General features: G+C 35.1%; 1 protein-coding gene across 1 annotated transcript; it reads left to right on the forward strand.

Annotated features, from left to right (window-relative positions):
• The first annotated feature begins 15,512 nt into the window (after positions 1–15,512).
• LOC140854249 (uncharacterized) lies at positions 15,513–18,159 on the forward strand. Its single transcript, XM_073249798.1, has 4 exons — positions 15,513–17,361; positions 17,466–17,670; positions 17,752–17,873; positions 18,020–18,159. The coding sequence occupies exons 1-4, from the start codon at positions 15,513–15,515 to the stop codon at positions 18,157–18,159; spliced, it is 2,316 nt and encodes a 771-aa protein (XP_073105899.1).
• The last annotated feature ends 251 nt before the right edge of the window (positions 18,160–18,410 follow it).

Here is an 18,410-nt window from a genome sequence, read left to right on the forward strand (position 1 = left end):
AAAATGTGAAATGTGATATTACAACTCCTAGAGAGGCTCATCTGGCATTTGAAAACTTTTAGTTTACATAGCTTACTAAACAACTCATTTTGAAGCTCCATATGAAGGTGTTTATTTGAGTACTAATATTTTAGATGCTCTTGTTGTGATCTTTCAATTATTTGATTCTTGATATTTTTTCTTATTTTCATTTATCATTGAATTGCTCGGTGCAGAGATGGGTCATTGAGGGTTTTTAGAGGGTTCTAAAAAAAGTGATCAGGGAGAGATAAGACATCGAAATTAGAGAAATGGAATAAATTTTATTGCTTAGGATCGGTATCAAGTTGTTATCTTCTTTATTTTTTTATTTTTATCCATAATTAGTCACCTATGTGTAATGTATATTTTTGCTTTCTTATTAAATCACAATTATTGAATCTCTTAATGAAGAGATGGGTCCATGAAGGTTTTCATAGGGTTTTGAAAGAAGTGAGGAAGAGGGAGGACACCAAAATTAGAGAAATGGAACTTGTTCCAAGGCTTAGGATTGGTATCAAGTTGTTGCCTTCTTTACTCTTTCTAATTTTATCCATGGTTAGTTACTTGTGTGGAATTTATAATCATATTTTATTTTTATTAGATCACATTGTAAGTATGCTTCCTTGCACAATATGTATGTATGTATGTATGTATGTATGAATGTATGTACATATATATGTATGTATTTGCCTTCTAGTCATCTATGGGGGTGAGACACTAGTATTGGTGATGTGAGTACTTGCCTTACATGCCCACATTTAGACTCATTCAATTTGCAAGTGCTTATATTCCAAAATTCTGATCAAATATCATTTTAAAAATTATATGTTGAGGTTTATTCCCCAATTTCTTTATATGAACTCTTTGGCCTTTGGGTAGCTATTCACCATTTTGAAGCTTAGCAAGCTATAGAGCTTTGGCTTATATTCTCAAGTATCCAAGTCTATGCTTCACGTTATTTTGCAAGCCTGTACTTCCGATTCTTCAAATATATATTTAGAATACTACTAGTATTTTTTTTAATATGTTTGTAGGAGCAAAATATGCAGGTCGAGAATATTTCAAAATGGCATTGAGTTAGTATACTATATTAAATGAATTCTTGCAAAGATTATTAAAAGTGAGCCAGGTAGACTGACGGTGAATTACAAAAGTGAAGCTTGCAATTGGAGACTCAATACTTCGCTATTAATCACATACTTCAGGTATTATAATAGAAATATCATTCCTTTTCATTATAGTGTGTATGAATAATGTTGGATGTATAAATATGTTGCTGTGTTTGTCTCTGTAAGTCAAAAAAATTACAAAAATCTCGTACAAGCTCATTTGTGAATAGTTCGGCAACACGATGGCCACATAGTTTTGGATACATAACAGAGTGACTGGTTGGCTAAGAAAAGAGGGTAACCTGTTACCTATTAAATTAAGAGATTGTTGCGATTCCATCATCTTGAACTTCTATATTTGAGTGTTTGGCAAGGAAAGGAGCTTGCCATATCCATGATTCATTGGAAGATTTTAAGGAGAAGCTTTTGAGAAGAAACCTAAGTAGTGTTGTAAAGTTGCAATTAGATATAGTTGGTGACAAGCATTGCTTACCCCTTTTTTATTTTTGTGGGAGGTTGCAATACAAACTTCTTAGCTATTTATAGGCCTTCTATAGTTTTAGATGGCTACCATTTAAAGGAGAAGCTCACAGGTGTGATGATGGCTGCTTTAACATTTGATGAAAATAGTTGTCTTTTTAGTTGCTTTTGGTATAGTAGAATCTAAAGATAGTGATAGTTGGACTTGATTTCTGGAGGCACTTAAAGAAGTAATTGGAACTCTAGAAAGTTTAGTAGTCGTATCATATTGACAAAGGGGGCAAGAAGAAGAAGTACAATATAAATATATATATATATATATATATATATATATATATATATATATATATATATATATATATTGTAAGTATACTTCCTTGCACAATATGTATGTATGTATGTATATATGTATGTATTTGTCTTCTAGTCATCTATGGGGTGAGACACTAGTATTGATGATGTGAGTATTTGCCTTACATGCCCACATTTAGATTCATTCAATTTGCAAGTGCTTATATTTCATAATTCCGATCAAATATCATTTCAAAAAATATATGTTGAGGTTTATTCCCCTTTTTTTTTTTTTTTGAACTCTTTTGCCTTTAGGTAGCTATTCACCATTTTGGAGCTTAGCAAGCTACAGAGCTTTGGCTTGTATTCTCAAGTATCCAAGTCTATGCTTCATGTTATTTTGCAAGTCTGCACTTCTAAATGAATGAAGTTGCTCTTATCGTGTGTGGGAGGTGTCAAGCATTCCTTATGTACATACTGCAGCCTTCATTTGTAATATAAGAGGTGCAAGTTTGGAAATTTATGTCTAAGAGTATTGCACCATTGCGAAGTAGAAGAATACCTATATATTAGAAATTAGATCATTACCTAACAAGGCCCAATGCATGAAAGTTGATATTAAATACAAAATACTACCTCCTAAGTTCAATTTAATACTCATGGAAGGCCAAAAATGAAGAGAATTAGAGGTACAAATGGGAATACATCAAAGAAAATACACAAATTTATGCATAGTAGTTGGCTTGGGCATCATGCAAATACTTGAAAAGACCCAATAGTAGAGGAATCTCAAGTCTCAATGTCATCATCTCTCGTACCGAATGATCCAGTAGATCATCAAACTCGATGTGGATCACTTTTGCAACTATGAGTATTCAAAAAGATCATCAGACTCTATATGGATCATTTTGGCCACATTAAGTCTCCAAAAGGAGCACCAAATTTGATGTGAGCTACTATAACCATTATTAGTATTAAGGAGGACAATTATATTTGATGTGGATCACTTTGGCCACTATAGATATCTAGGAGGATCAGTAGATATAATGTGGACTATTTTGGTTATGATAAGTATCTAAAAGGATTATCAAACTCAAAGTGGATCACTTTGATCACTATGAGCAAGGCTAGATGGGGTCCAGGAATGAGATATACCATATCAAGAAGCCAATTGCATTTTAAATTTTAGGAGGTCATAACGTAGTTATAGATGTCTAATTGAGATGATCTTTTTTTTTTTTGAAATTGGATTTTTTTTTTGAAATCTGCAATTTTGGGCAAATCCTCTAGGAGGTTGAATTGAGCCAAAATTTCATCATTTGGGCTTCAAAAGAGGAATGGGTCAAACTAAAACTTTTTTTTTTGGATAGACTTTGATTGAAGGTTATCTTTCAATCTATGAAGAAATAAATAGAGTGATAGAAGGCAAAGTTGATGTGTAAATTGAGATCTACCACTTGTAAAATTTTAATATTTTTATAATTATTTATATTATTCTTTTTTTAGAGATCTAGTCCTATTTGAATAAAGAAAAGAAATCTGATTCAAGTTATTCAAGAATGGATATCTTTCTAGAACATAGGAAGAGAAATCTAATTTGAATTGTGCAAGAGCGGACCTCACTATTATAATAGGGTCTATGCATCTCAGTTTATGTATGTGGAGAATTAATAAAAGAAAAGGAGATTTAAGCCCTACCTTCACGATACTTCTCTCTTTCTCTAGTTTTCCTTTGTAAAATTCAAGTTAAGTAGGTTGAAGAAAATCTTCCTTCTCCATTTTCACCACACTAAATTGGTATTAGTGCAATGGTCTGCTATCTCTCTAAAGGTCTTAATTAATTCATCATCCAAACATGCAAGCAATATAAGAAATCAAGGGAAGGGTTATTTATGCTTCAAGTACATAGAAAGACAAAAATGAGTATGGCTATACCAGTTCTTTCTTGATGGATGATGAGATGAAAGAACATCTCATACAACTAGAGGTGAAGATTATTCGATTCATCGAGATTGTATTTAGATTGGTGATCCCTTCAGCACAAGCACCAATAGTACTTGTAAAAAGTTGTCTCCTACATCTAGAGATGAGAATCTACAATTTAGTAGAGAAGACCTAGACTAGAAACCATCTTTAAGCAAAGCCAAGTAATTCAATCTAAAACAAGAAAGCAAGTGTTTCTTCATCTTCAATTTCGATTTAGCTAGATTTAAATCCCTTGAACAAAGGAGGCTTTGATCCAAGTTAATCACTAGACTCGATGTGGATCATTTTTGCCTCTACGAGTGTTTGAAAAGAACACTAAACTTAATATGATCACTTTGGTCAATATGGATATCTAGAAAGATCATCAGACTTGATGTGGGCTATTTTAGCTATTATGATTATTTAAGAGGATTATTAAACTCAATATGAATCACTTTGGCTATTATGGATATCTAGAAAAATATCAAATTTGATGTCAATCACTTTGGCTACTATATATACCTAATAGGATCTCCAAACTTGATGTAGATTGCTTTGGCCACTACGAATAAGGCTAGATATAGTCCATGAGCAAGATCTACTACATCAATAAGTCAAATCATATAATAAACTATAGAAGGTCATAATTTGGTCATATAATATCCAATTAAGATGATTCTTTTTTTTAGTTGGATATCTTTTCGAGATTTACAACTTTGGGCTAACCCTCTAGGGAGTTGAATCGGGCCAAAATTCCATCATTTGGGTCTTGAAATAGGTTGATTAAATTGAAATATTTCTTTTCAGAAAAGACTTTGATTTGAGGTTATCTTCTAATCTATGAAGTATTAGATAGAGTCATAAAAGACAAAGTTAATATACAAGTCAAGATCTATCTTATTATAAAATTTTAATATTTTTTATAATTTTTTATATTATTCTTCTTTTAGAGATATTCTTCTATTCGAACTAAGAAGAGAAATTCAATTTAAATTATTCAAGAGTGGATATCCTTATAGAAACTAAAAAAAAATCTAACCTGAATTATGTAAGAGCAGACCTCACTATTATAAAAAAGAGCTATGTATCTCAGTTTATATGTATAGAAAATCAATGAATGAAAATGAGATTAAGCCTTACTTTCGTAATTGTTCCATCTTTTTCTATTTTTTTGAGAGATTTATGTTGAGCAGATTGAAAAAAAAAAAAAGATGTTTCTTCCATTAGATTAGATAACCAAAAAAGCTTAGGAGGTAACGTATAGCACTAGCCTGACTTAATCATATTTGTCATATATCAATTGTTTATCATTAAAATATTGCAAGCCTAAGGAAAATAGCTCAAGTGAAAGAGTGCCGACTACAGAAGTTACATATATAATATTTATAGCATCAAAAGAGGAGAAAGGAAGACTCGATAAGCAAGGTAGAAGAATGGAAATTTCAGATGGAGAAAATATAATTAGATATATCTATCTCAACTTTTTTATCTTACTTGCTTTTGAGTTATTTGGATCACTATTATGATTGTTACTAAACATATTTTATTAGTTGATAACTTGATATAAAGTTATATCTCTTTTTTTTTTTTTTTTTGCTTATTTCATATTTCATCACACATTTTGTTGAAGTAGTGGAGATGATGTTGGATTTGGATCTTAATTTTCTGCTATAACGGCAAATTATTCTGTTCTACAATAATCAAGATGATATTCATGCAATGAGATAATCTTTTTGATTGTTGAAATATGATAAAAATTTCTGACATATATTTTTGTAGTATGTGAATAAGGACTATTATTTTTTTATTATGAATGAAATTTCTTATGCTTTCAGTGGTCATGTATAAGCTGCAATTCCACTTAATCAAGTAATAGAAAGGTAGTTATACTCTGATTGGTTGGTTGGTGCTAAACAAGCCCCTTCTTTCTTTGCAAATAATGCTGTTCATTTTTTCCTTTTTTTTGTCTCTAACTTGATAATGGCTTTTCCCTCTATAATATTGGCAGTCACCTACCTCTCTCTATGTTACTTTTGTATAAGTCTTGGACACCAGATGCCATCTTTGGTTTTGATCACAAACATTCAGTTGCTACATGTGAGGTGATATGTTATGCCTCTAAATTATTCAAGCATTATTGAGGGTGTGGCAAAACGATGCTAAGATTTGTACATGATCGTATTTGACAAAGTACTGATTCCACAATGGAGAACTCTTTCTTTCTAATAACTATTTGAGTAATAAACAAGCACGTCCAATGTACAATTGAAGATCATGCATGGAATTATGTAGTGTACTGGAAGAGATAAATATTTAAGAAGTGTCAAGAGAACTAAAAATTGAAGTTTGGACCTAGTATAATGAAGTTTGGCCTTTTGAGTATTGACTATAAATAGAAAGCCAATAAGAAGGATGCGCATAGAAGGTTAGATATTATCTAAATACTCATACCAACGAGCTTTTTTCTGTGTATTTGAATTAGTTGTTGGCATCAATGGAGAAAATCAATATGTCAAACACCAATTTCTATAAGCCATAGATGACTGAAAATATTTAGGGAATGCATTTTTTTGGTAAGGAGTTGGAAGCTATATTGGAAATAAAAAGACAATACACAATATGAAAGTTACATCAGCTAATAGATAGAGCATACAACCTACAACAAAATCATGACTGAAATGAGCAGAAATGGATCAATGTAACATGATGAGCACATTCAAAAGCCAAAACCAGTAGAAGGAATGCCCAAGGAAAATAACATCTGATAAAGAGCCTATAGATCCAACACCAAAGTAGTAGTAACATCATTGCATCCAAGATATATAGGTATTTTATTGTTTTCATGGCTGAAGTCCAAAACAAATCAATAAATTGGCGGTATGAAGAGAAATGCACAATGTGCCATTGACACAGGGTCGGAAACTCAAACAAGATGATTGAGTTCGAAATTGCCTTAAAACTTTAAGAACTTTTAGACTACAAAACTACCACCTACTACTAAGAACAATACCACAAAAATATCATTCAAAAGGTAAAGATAAAGATAAAGATAAAGAAAATAAGTAGATAAAATAGAGTTTTCATTGATTTTCTTTTTTTTCTTGTGTGGTACATCTAGTTTAAATAAATCTAGCGATATAGTTACACCCCCACTCATCCACTTTTTTGTAACCACTTTATTTCTAAACGGCTCTCAGTATCATTTAAATCCATCACTTCCATACCCTTTACATGTCAACCTTTTTATCAGACTCTCATCGCCTAGTCCGCTAAACCCAAATAATTTATGGGTGTAAATTTATGGTACAAATAATACCTCCCATATCTTTTAATTCGATAGGTAGGAGAGTTATAACATATATTCATGATTTTAACTTCAGCATCCATTTTTCTCAACCTCATTTAATTAGCAAACAATTACCAAGACTTCGATCACTAGTGTTATTCAATATTTTCAAATATCAAAAAATCTTTTATGCATATTAACTTCTCCTTTGGTGTTTTTCTATCGAATTAACGTTTTCAAGATATACCGTATCTTAACAAGTCTCTCCTTTTCTTTTATCTTGATTCACTTTGATCTCCATATCCTCTATTTCAAGCTTCTTCCATGGTGTCTTCCTCTCTTTCTTTGGCCAAGCAATATGAAAAATGTAAGAGAGAACTCGAAGGTTCCAATGTTCTTACCTCCATTAACGCCTAGATACTTATATCCAAATCTTCTAGCTTTACTATCATAGGTCCCATCTTTGATTCTGATGTTCTTTCATCTTTTTCCTCCATCTTTCCAATTCATCACAAAGAAGCCTTTCTATACCAATAATCTAGCTTTAAAACTACTATTTGGAAGGGTACCAACCCTCACAGACCCTGACCTATCTTTTTTCCTTTCTAGGACCATTGGGTCTGGCGGATCTTATCTTATAAAAATACTGACTGGGAATGGCATGGGTTCTCTAATCTTATAAAATTTTCTATTTTTCAAATGATAGAGAACCAGTCCTTGTTACTGACCATGTTGTGTTTTTGGTCCCCCTTCAGTTAACACTTTCCACTTCAATCATTGCATGTCAACACCAACTCTTCTTAACCTAGGGTTTTTGTTAGATCTTTGGCTGACGGGTAAACATTTTTCAGCTGTGTTTGATGTCTTCATCCTAGCTAACAACTTTGGCCTATACTTGAACAAGATGGCTAAAAATTCATCTTACATCAAGTTTTATGGTAACCGAAGTGGTCCACTTACACATCAGAAATTAGTAGCCTTTTTCTTGTTTGGTACTATTGTAAGTCAGTCAAGATAGTAAAAGCCCATCTTAGACTTGTCGCTGCACTGGCTGAAAATTGCCCTGTTTGTCTTTCTCCTTTTTTACTCAATTCCTTATTTAGGAGCTTGAAAAAATTTTGCTCAGGCTTTATAAGTTGTGGTGGCCCTTTTTTGTTACTTCAGATTTAGCTTTATATCTATTTTCCTGAATTTTGGCCGTCGGCCATCTCTTTTTCTTCTGTGCTTGTCACCCTCGAATTGGCCCATTTAAAAGATCCTTTTTTGCTCTTTTTTGAATACATTTACAAATTTTGTGAAGGGCCTTCTCAAAGAAAAGATTCCTTTTTTTTTCTTTTCTGCTAGCCCCTCATCCTTCATGGCTTCTTATGCCTTCGCCTACTACATCCAAGGATGAGACAAAGTCCATTAACCTACTTTGGTGATTTTTCTTCTTCCTTGAAACTTGAATATTAGTTCGGTCGATGAATTTACCAATAGAAAAAGATGCTCTGTTGAACATTATTCTCCTAGTTAGGTGGCTCACTAGTTCAACCTTGCTTAGGCCATACCATGTCTTTTCTTATTTTTCCTCAATCACGATCTTTTTAACCGAACTTCTATCATCAACCCCACCTCCAAGGAATTGGCTGATTATATCTATAACCAATCTTATGCTACTTTCGAATTTTACCTGTTTGATCCCAAACCAGCCACTACTGAGGAGTTTTTGATCTGGTGGGCATCTCACTTGAAAACAATTCAATGGGAATCGAGCTCAGATGTCCTTATCTACATTGCCCAAGGTGAAACTTCTTTACCAACTAAAGCTCAACTTTTTATGTAGGGTGCAGATGGAGCTTCGTTGGCTTTCCCTTTAAACAAGGTATTCTTCTGAAGCTCTACAAATCAATCAAAAAGTATAAAAAAATTTAAGAAGTTAAACATGTTGGATGTAAGGGCTACACTAACATGCTATGTAGAAAGGAGGTTGAAGACTGAATGTTAAAAGGTTTTAAGCATAAGTTCCAACTTCATTATGGAAACATAATTAGGATCCTCTTAGATAGGTGCTTAGACTAGCCTTCTTGCTATAGACAAATTTATGGCTGGCTAGATAACTATTGACCTTCTGAACCCTCTACTAGATTCAGGCTGACTGATTTTGTCACATCCATTGAGCCTACTAAAAATGGAAGAGTTACTTAATCTGGATTATACTGTTTGGACATTAAGTAGCTAGCTTACCAAAAAGCAGTAGCAGTCGACCCTTTTTTCAAGGATAAAATTAGTACTTTTGCCCTTCGATCTCTCATTCTTATACTAACTTATCATTCTCTCTTTTGAAGATATCATTGAAGCTCTTTCTATCAAAAAAATTTAAACTTAAGCCTGTGTCTAAGTCTAAGCCTAAGCCCATCTTAGCTTTGCCTGCACTGAAGAGATGCAAATCTCTGACCCATCACCTCCCTTCTAGTTCAGCTATCAGTCTCCACCTTCGACATAGGAAGACTAAAAATCCTGCATCCATTGAGCCTTTCTATGTGTAGGTCGGCTTCAATAGTACCAACACCACTTTAGCCTTCACAAACTATTCCTTCCATAGATGAAGACATCCCTACAATAATTCCAAGTTCGACAACATATTTCTTAGTGTCTTCACCCTTGAAGCTTTCGGACCTAGCTTCTATTCAACCTATAAGTCACTTCTATGAATGTTAGCATTATCCTTCTACTTAGCAGTTTTACCTACTATTTTTTATATAGGATGTCCCTCAATCTCAACATTCTCCGTTGGCCTTACTAGCATGTGTAAAAGCTCAGTTGGCTGCATCTTCAACTTTTTTAGGGCTGTCTCAAAGTGACACTCCAGCCACAGTTATTCAAGCCCATCATACATTTCTCAAGATTGCCAATCTGTCCTTGGATAGCCTGATATCTTCAGCTGCTCTGTTCAAAGCCCAAGAAGCTTTAGAGGTTTTATTAAAGAATACCCCATCTTCTTCACCTTTAGATTTGCAAAAATTGAAAGAAAGTTTATCCATCCTTGCTGAGTCAAACAGATCACTCCAGTTATCATGCCCCAGGCTCGAGATCGTAAATCTAGGGTCATGGCAGCCGCTACATACTTATAAAGAACTCTCTCCATAAGTATGCAAGATATTTCAAACAGATATCAAAACAACATAGTGGTATTTATTAAAATACTAAAATCAAAAATTTATTAACCAAGCCAAACAATATCCAAATTCAAATGTATTACATTAAATAAAGTTCTACTAAAATAACAAAAATTATATCTAAGTTCAATGAAGTTGATATTGCCAATCTCACCTCTATAGCTCTCTCCCAAAAGTAATGCCCATATTTGAAAAGTTAATTATCTGAATCAAATTAAAAATAGTAAAAAGGTGATGAGCTTGACAGCTCAGTAAGTAATGAATATCTCATCTAGATATTTCAGATATTACTATAAAATATAATATTCAAAATTAATGCCACGAGTAACATACGAAAATATTTCATGCTTATTGAATAAATCAAATAATTTCAATATTCATATGGATGTGTAATCATAAATCTGATTTGAGTAGAAATACATATAACTCTACAATCTGAACTGTGACCATACTTATCCCTATGGTAGGATCCAAAATAGAAACGATGAGCTCATTCAGAGTACCAATGCATAACCCCTATTAGCAGGGTCCAGAATCTAATGCACGGTCTCAATTGGCAGGGTCCAGAGTCTAATGCACAATCTCTATTGGTAGAGTCCAGAGTCTAATGCATAATCTCCATTGGTAAGGTTTAGAACATAGTTAGACTGAGAGTATAAAATCTGATCCATATCAAAGCACTTTTACAACATAACTTATATATCATAATTCTATGTATATTCCATAATAAATCCATAAATCATAGTATTTCAAAAATCCTAGAATTTCAAATCATGCATGGCTCAAAACTAAATATTTGCTTTCAAAATAAATTATAAAATGTCTCGAGAAGATAGTTAATTACTTATCTTTTTCGCAGAACACTGAACGAATGGATTGATTAACCCTGAAGAGATTTTTCAGAACCTAATATTTAAAATTATATTTTTATATTAATTTTAATTCATAACTAAATCAAAATAAATTTCAAATCAAAACCCCACTTAGGATTAAACCAAAAATTTGGGTTTGTTTTTCGAATCAAATTTTTAAAATATGATCAAATTAATTTTTTACAGAGATGGGTCTCCAATTTTATAAATCCAAACAAAGAGAGAGAGACAACAAGCATGGTAGAGAGAGAAAATATTGAAGAGAAAGAAAAAAATCTTAGAGAGAGAAAGTCTGTAGAGAGGAAAAAGGCTAGAAAGGAAAGAGAGAGAAAAGGTTGAAAGATTTTTTTTTATTTTCTCTTTTTCTTTTTCTTTCTTTTCTCTTTTTTTCATGGGATTGAGGACCAATGCAGTCCTCTTTCTTCTTTCATGGGACCAGGGAGCTCTTGCTCCCCTTGTCTCCAGACTAGAATGGCTTCTTCCCCCATCGACAACCCTCATGATCAGAAGATCAGGCCACTCCAGCTACCAATGAGCCAAATCCGATGACCGGTGATGACAACCGGCGATGGAAAAAATCAAAATGATATGGAAAAAATAGGGGATCCAAAAAATAATGATTTTTAAATAATTTTTCAATAAAAAATTTCATAAAAATTTAAGATTAAATCCTCTAAAAAATTGAGGGAATAAGATAGAAGATATTTATCTGATTTGGATGGGATTTGCTTTGATTTCTGGTGGCCAAAAAATGAAAACAAAATAGGGACAAAATAGGGGATCCAAAATCAGATGTTTTCAAGAGTTTTTTGGCAACAAAATTAGTAAAAATTTAAGATTAAAAATCAAGAAAGATTGAGGGAATAAGATAGAAAAGATTGACCACATTTAGATGAGATTTGCTTCAATTTTTGGTGGCCAAAATAAGATCAACCCCCAATTTATCAAGAAGAAAAAGAGGGAAGAAGGGCATCTTTGATGATTTTTGATGCGAAAAAAAGTGAGGGATTAGGGCTTTTAAATAGGTTTCAATAGGGAGGATCTAGAGTTAGATTAAATCTCTATTTCCTAAGGTTTTTAGGTGGTCGAATCGGGGAAGATGAGGAACTCCTTTGGGAGTTCAGTAAGGCATCTACAGCCTGCATGTGCTGGCTTAAAAATTCCTTTCCTCTTTTTTTTTAAATTTTTTTTTTGAGATTTGTGGGTATTACACCAGTCCTTTCAGGTGAAGTTGATGTCGTATTAACTCAAAAATCAAATTTGGAAGAGGAAAGAAATTAGCTTCAGCAAGAACTTTAGCCTACTATTGATGATTTCAAGAGATGGACAAACCAACTATTAGAGAAAGAGAAAATACTGATTGAATTGGAGAAAAAAGTAACCCAAGTCAAAGCTGAGATAATAGCCCTGCAAAAATATTGTGCCAATCATGGTGACTTAAACGGGCCAAAATTGAGAAAATTAGAAAATATTGAACACTGTTTAGCTTAGCTATCTGCATGTCTTATCGAGTTACAACAAGCCGATAAAATGGAAACTCTAGGAATACAAATGTTAGTTCAGTAAAGCCTACTTTAGTCGGCTTTTAAGGAACAATAAAGTTTTTACTTTTGTCTTGACTCAGCTCTTCAACCAAGATTCATTTCTAGTTCTTTATTTAGGGTCATACAGCTCTTCAGTCAAATTTTGCTTTTCTTTATATTGTCTTGTAAAAACTTGTTTGGAGTATTAATGTTAGTGGCTTGTCCAGCTAAACTTTATCTTTATATATCTACTTCTTTTTGCACTTTTCATATTGGAGGGTAATATCTTTTCAAGTATTTTTCATTAATCATTTGATCATGTATATCAACATTCATATTTCTCAATTGATACACCTGATCTTGCTGTACACGATGCACTATAAATGGTCCTTCCTAATTTGGTGACCATTTGCCAAATTTTGGCTCTTTTTACCTCAACAGAAGGATAGTTTTCCATACTAGCTCTCCTTTTTTTAAAATACTTTGGCTAAATTCTCCTATCATGAATTCGGGCTACTTTTCTCTTTTGAACCCTTATCTGTTCCAAGACATTTAACTTTTTCTCATCAAAAGTAACCAATTCAGCCATCATAACCTATGAATACTTTTCTTCGGTCAGCAAATCTTAATATAACATGTGTGCCGATTTCACGATGAATTCTATAGGAAGCACAGCATCATAACCGAAAGCTAGATCATATGGTGTTGTGCTTGTAGGCATTCTTTTTGAAGTCATATGACTCCAAAGTACCTCTAACAATACTTCGTGCTGTATCCTCGATCTTTCACCAACAAACTTCTTTATATTATTTACTAGAACCTTGTTTGTTGCTTCGGCCTGCCCCTTTCTTTATGCATAGTAAGGAGTTGACTAAATTATCTTGAATTCAAATTCTTCTGCAAAGATTCTCATATCTTGAGTAGTAAAAACATATCTTTGATCGTTGTTATAGTTTCTAACAGACTAAATATAGGTATAATGTGCTGTTTACTAAATTCAATGATAGATATTTGATTTACTGACCTCATAGGGACTACTTTAACCCATTTACTAAAATAATTAGTTGCCGCAATGATGAACTCTACCCAGTGTTATTAAATACGGCCCGGCCCGGTCGGTCGGACTGAAAACCTGGTGACCCGGTCAGAAGATCGGACCGGTTATCTAATTAAACCGTTTATGCTTAAAATCCGGTTAAAACCGCATGAACCGACCGGTTGAACCGTGAACCGTCTGACTCGGTCTAACCCGATTGAACCGTAAAATTAAAAATTAAAATCTTCTGATCTTCGAGATCGACAGTTCGACTTCCCGTCCCTTCGTGGCTTCGTCTGTCTTTGTTTCCGAGCTCAACAGCGAGAGCGAAGGAGGAGAACCGAGTCTTCTCCATCTCCGGTGAGTAATCTGTTAGTGTTATCTAACTTTTTTTTTTTTCCAAATCTCCGGAGTCCAGCAGCAAATAGGATCCAGAATCAGCCCCTCCGGCCTCCGTCCACTTCCTCCAAGGCTCCAACCGCGACCGCCCTCCTCTGCTCGCCCCCTCCCCTCCGGACCTCCCTCTACCTCTTTCTTCTCCGCTCGACCGCCTTCCCCCTCCGCGGCTCCGCCTCCTCCTCCTCCGTCGTCCGCCTCCTCTTCCTCCGCTCGAGTGCTCGACCCCCTCCCCCCTCTGCCTCCTCCTCCGTCGGCTCCTTCCCCCCTCCGCCATCTCCTCCTCCTCCGTATGCTCGACTCCCTCCCCCCTCTACCCCCTTCCCCCTCTGCCTCCTCCTCCCTTGGCTCCCTCCCCCCTTCGCCGCCTCCTTCTCCTCCTCCGTACGCTCGACCCCCTCCACCCTCGGCCTCCTCCTCCGCTCCGTTCCCTCCCCCCTCCGCCTCCGTCTGCTTCCTCCAAGGCTCCAACCGCGACCGCCCTCCTTTGCTCGCCCCCTCCCCTCCGGACCTCCCTCTGCCTCTTTCTTCTCCGCTCGGCCACCTTCCCCCTCCACCTCCTCCTCCTCCACCGTCCGGGAATCCGCCGTCCGCCTCCTCTTCCTCCGCTCGAGTGCTCGACCCCCTCCCCCCTCTGCCTCCTCCTCCGCCGGCTCCTTCCCCCCTCCGCCATCTCCTCCTCCTCCGTACGCTCGACTCCCTCCCCCCTCTGCCCCCTTCCCCCTCTGCCTCCTCCTCCCTCGGCTCCCTCCCCCCTCCGCCGCCTCCTTCTCCTCCTCCGTACGCTCGACCCCCTCCCCCCTCGGCCTCCTCCTCCGCTCCGTTCCCTCCCCCCTCCGCCTCCTCCTCCTCCTCCGTACGCTCCCCCCTTTGCCTCCTCCGCTCAGCTCCCTCCCCCCTTCGCATCCTCCTCCTCCTCCATATGGTCGTCTGCCTTCCTCCCCCTTCCGCCTCCTCCTCCTCCTCCTCCTTATACAGCCGCGGACATGGCGAAAAAAAAAATTTTTTTTTTTAAATGCTGTGACAGTGTGAGTGTGTGACTGTCTGCTGACACGGTGAAATTTTTTTTTAAAAAAAACTGTGTGACTGACTGCAGTGTCACAGTAACACTAGACACCACAGTACAGTAAACACCCGTGAACATGAAGAATTTTTTTTTTAATAATGCTATGCTGATTGATACAGTAAATATTAAATATTATTTTTTTAATTTCTGTAATCTGTGATCACCGTGAGTTTGACTCTATAGGATTATGGGAAAAAAAATTTGGATAGAAATGAAAGAAGATGTCGATGACTTGATCTTGTTATTTATTTATTTTATCTTCTACTTATAAATTATAGTTTAATTTAATTTTCTTTGCAGATTATCAAAATGGCCTCTGTTGAGGGAAGTATGCCATCCATGGATGATTCAAGTAATACTTCATCCACTCAAATAACTGGGGTTAGAGGTAAAAGTGATCCTGCATGGAATCATTGTAGAGAAGCTCCTGAACTTAGTGGTAATACCAAAAGGATGAATTTGGCATGCTTGTATTGTGGAAAGTCATTTGCTGGTGGTGGGATCAATCGCTTCAAACAACATCTTGCAGGAGTAAAAGGAGAAGTAGAACCATATCGCAAGGTGCCGGCGGATATTCGCCATCAAATGATACAAAATATTCAAGCTATTAGTGAGAAGAAGAAAAGAACAAAGGAAATGGGTGAAGATTACAATCCCTTTAGTGCAAGGCATAAGGAACATGAGGAACAAGTATATTATAGGCAATTAGGTGAAGATGATGACATACAAGAAATTCCTCCCTCATCAAACAAGTCTACGGGTAATACAAGAGGTAAAAATATAGAAGGTGAAAAAGGAAAACAACTAAGAATAATTAGAAATTATTTCATGCCAAGAACAACTCCTGGTGCTCAACCAACTATAAAAAGCTTGTTGCAAAACAAAGAAGCAGTTGAAAGGTGTGATCTTGCAGTGGTAAAATGGATGATAGATGCATGTGTGCCATTTAATGCTGTCAACTCTAAGTATTATCAGTGCATGATAGATGCCATAGCTAGTATGGGGCCTGGTTACAAAGCTCCAAATTTTCATTCTGTTCGTGATTATTTGTTAACCAAGAATGTTGATGAGGTGAAAAAATATGTTGAAAGCTTTCGTGCCACATGGAAGAAAACAGGATGCACAATCATAGCTGATGGATGGACAGATCAGTATAGGAGAACTTTGATTAATTTTTTAGTTTATTGTCCTACAGGGATCGTATTTTTGAAAAGCGTGGATGCTTCAGATACCTCAAAGATAGCTGATATATTGTACAAGTTGTTCAAAAAAATTGTCATGTCCATTGGTTTTGAAAATATTGTTCATGTAGTGACTGATAATGCTGCAAACAATGTTGCTGTCGGTAAAAAGTTGGAGCAAGACTTTCCTACACTTTTTTGGTCACCTTGTGCTGCTCATTGTCTTAATCTCATCATGCAAGACATTGGCAAGTTAGTTTCAGTGAAGAACACCGTAGCCCATGCTGCAAGTATCACAAAATATATTTATAATCATTGTTATCCTTTATATTTGATGAGAAAATTTACTGGTGGAAAGGAGATAATTCGTCCGGCACCTACATGTTTTGCTACCAATTTTATTGCTTTACAAAGTATATTGGGCCACAAAGATGCATTAAGAGCAATGGTGACTTCTAGAGAGTGGACAACTTCAGCTTATGCTAAGGATAGTAAAGGAAAAAAGCTCGCCGATGACGTGCTTAATTCTCTTTTTTGGAATGAATGTGCAACCATTATTAAACTAACAGAGCCTTTAATTCGAGTTTTGAGGATTGTTGACAGTGATGATAGACCTTCAATGGGTTACTTGTATCATGCTATGCATCAAGCTAGAGATGAAATGATCAAGAGATTTAGAAGGAGAAAGATTGTAGTTGAATCTTATTTGAGAATAGTTGATTCTCGGTGGAATTTGCAATTACACCAAAATCTTCATGCAGCTGGGTTTTGGTTGAATCCCTATTTTCAATATGACTCAGAACTTATGGATAAACATCTTCGTAGTGTTTCTGGACTCTTAGATGTCATAGAGAGATATTCATTTGGTAATCCAACCTTGCAGGGAAACTTAACTAATGAGATGAGGTTATTTAGAAATGCAGAAAATGACTTTGGATGCTCATCGGCTATAAATGATCGAAGTCGCTTAGCTCCAGGTAAGCTTGTTCCTTAATTATGTTCTTATGCTTTCATTAGTTTCATTGATATAAAGTTTTTTCAATTACATTCTATTTTAACAAATACAATATTTTGTATCTAGATGAATGGTGGGTCACCTATGAAAGTTGTGCACCTAATTTGCAAAATTTAGCTATTCGTGTTTTAAGCCAAACTTGTAGTGCGTCTGGGTGCGAGAGAAATTGGAGCATCTTCGAACATATTCATTCTAAAAAGAGAAATAGGTTAGAGCATCAAAGGCTTAATGATCTAGTATTTGTGTACTATAATTTGAGATTACAACAAAGGTAATTTTATTATGAATGATATCCAATTGCTTGTATTATTTTTTGTTATTTAATTTTCAAACTAACAAATATTAAATACAGATTTTATTTCAAGGGTCGCAACTATGATCCTATTGACTTTGAATTGTTTGGTGATAATGATGCATGGATATTAGTCGATGAGCCATCGGAGTTAACTAGTGAGGAATTAGAAACTTTTCACCGTGAATTGGCATCATGTTCTATTCAAGAAAATAATAATAATGATGAGCGAATTATTTTATTATATAGTTTATGAATAAAATATTATTACAATTTTATTACATATGATTTTTCTTTTTAACTTTTTGTTAAATTTATGATTTTGTAGATATATTGAACTTGGAAGATTTGGATGGTGATGATGGTGGAAATGATGCGAATAGGAGAGAAGATGGAGGAGATGAGAACATTGCAACTCAAGAAGATGTTTTTGCAAATATTGACATAAATTTCAGTCCATTAGCTTGAATTTTTATGTTGTGTACTTGTTTATCACTTTTAACTTTTTTTTTAAAAGATATTGAAGTGAAATGTCATACATTATTATGTACTTGTTTGTTAAAACTTTTTATTTTGCTAACAGATGTGGATGGTTATGTTTTAAACTACTAGTTATTATGCATTTATAACTTTATGCCATTAAATCTTTATATTCATCAATATTTTAGTCTAATTATTTGTATTTATAAAATTACAGTTTTGTTTCATTTGTATTTTGA

The sequence above is a fragment of the Elaeis guineensis genome, chromosome 16 (assembly GCF_000442705.2).
Source record: "Elaeis guineensis isolate ETL-2024a chromosome 16, EG11, whole genome shotgun sequence".
NCBI lineage: Eukaryota > Viridiplantae > Streptophyta > Magnoliopsida > Arecales > Arecaceae > Elaeis > Elaeis guineensis.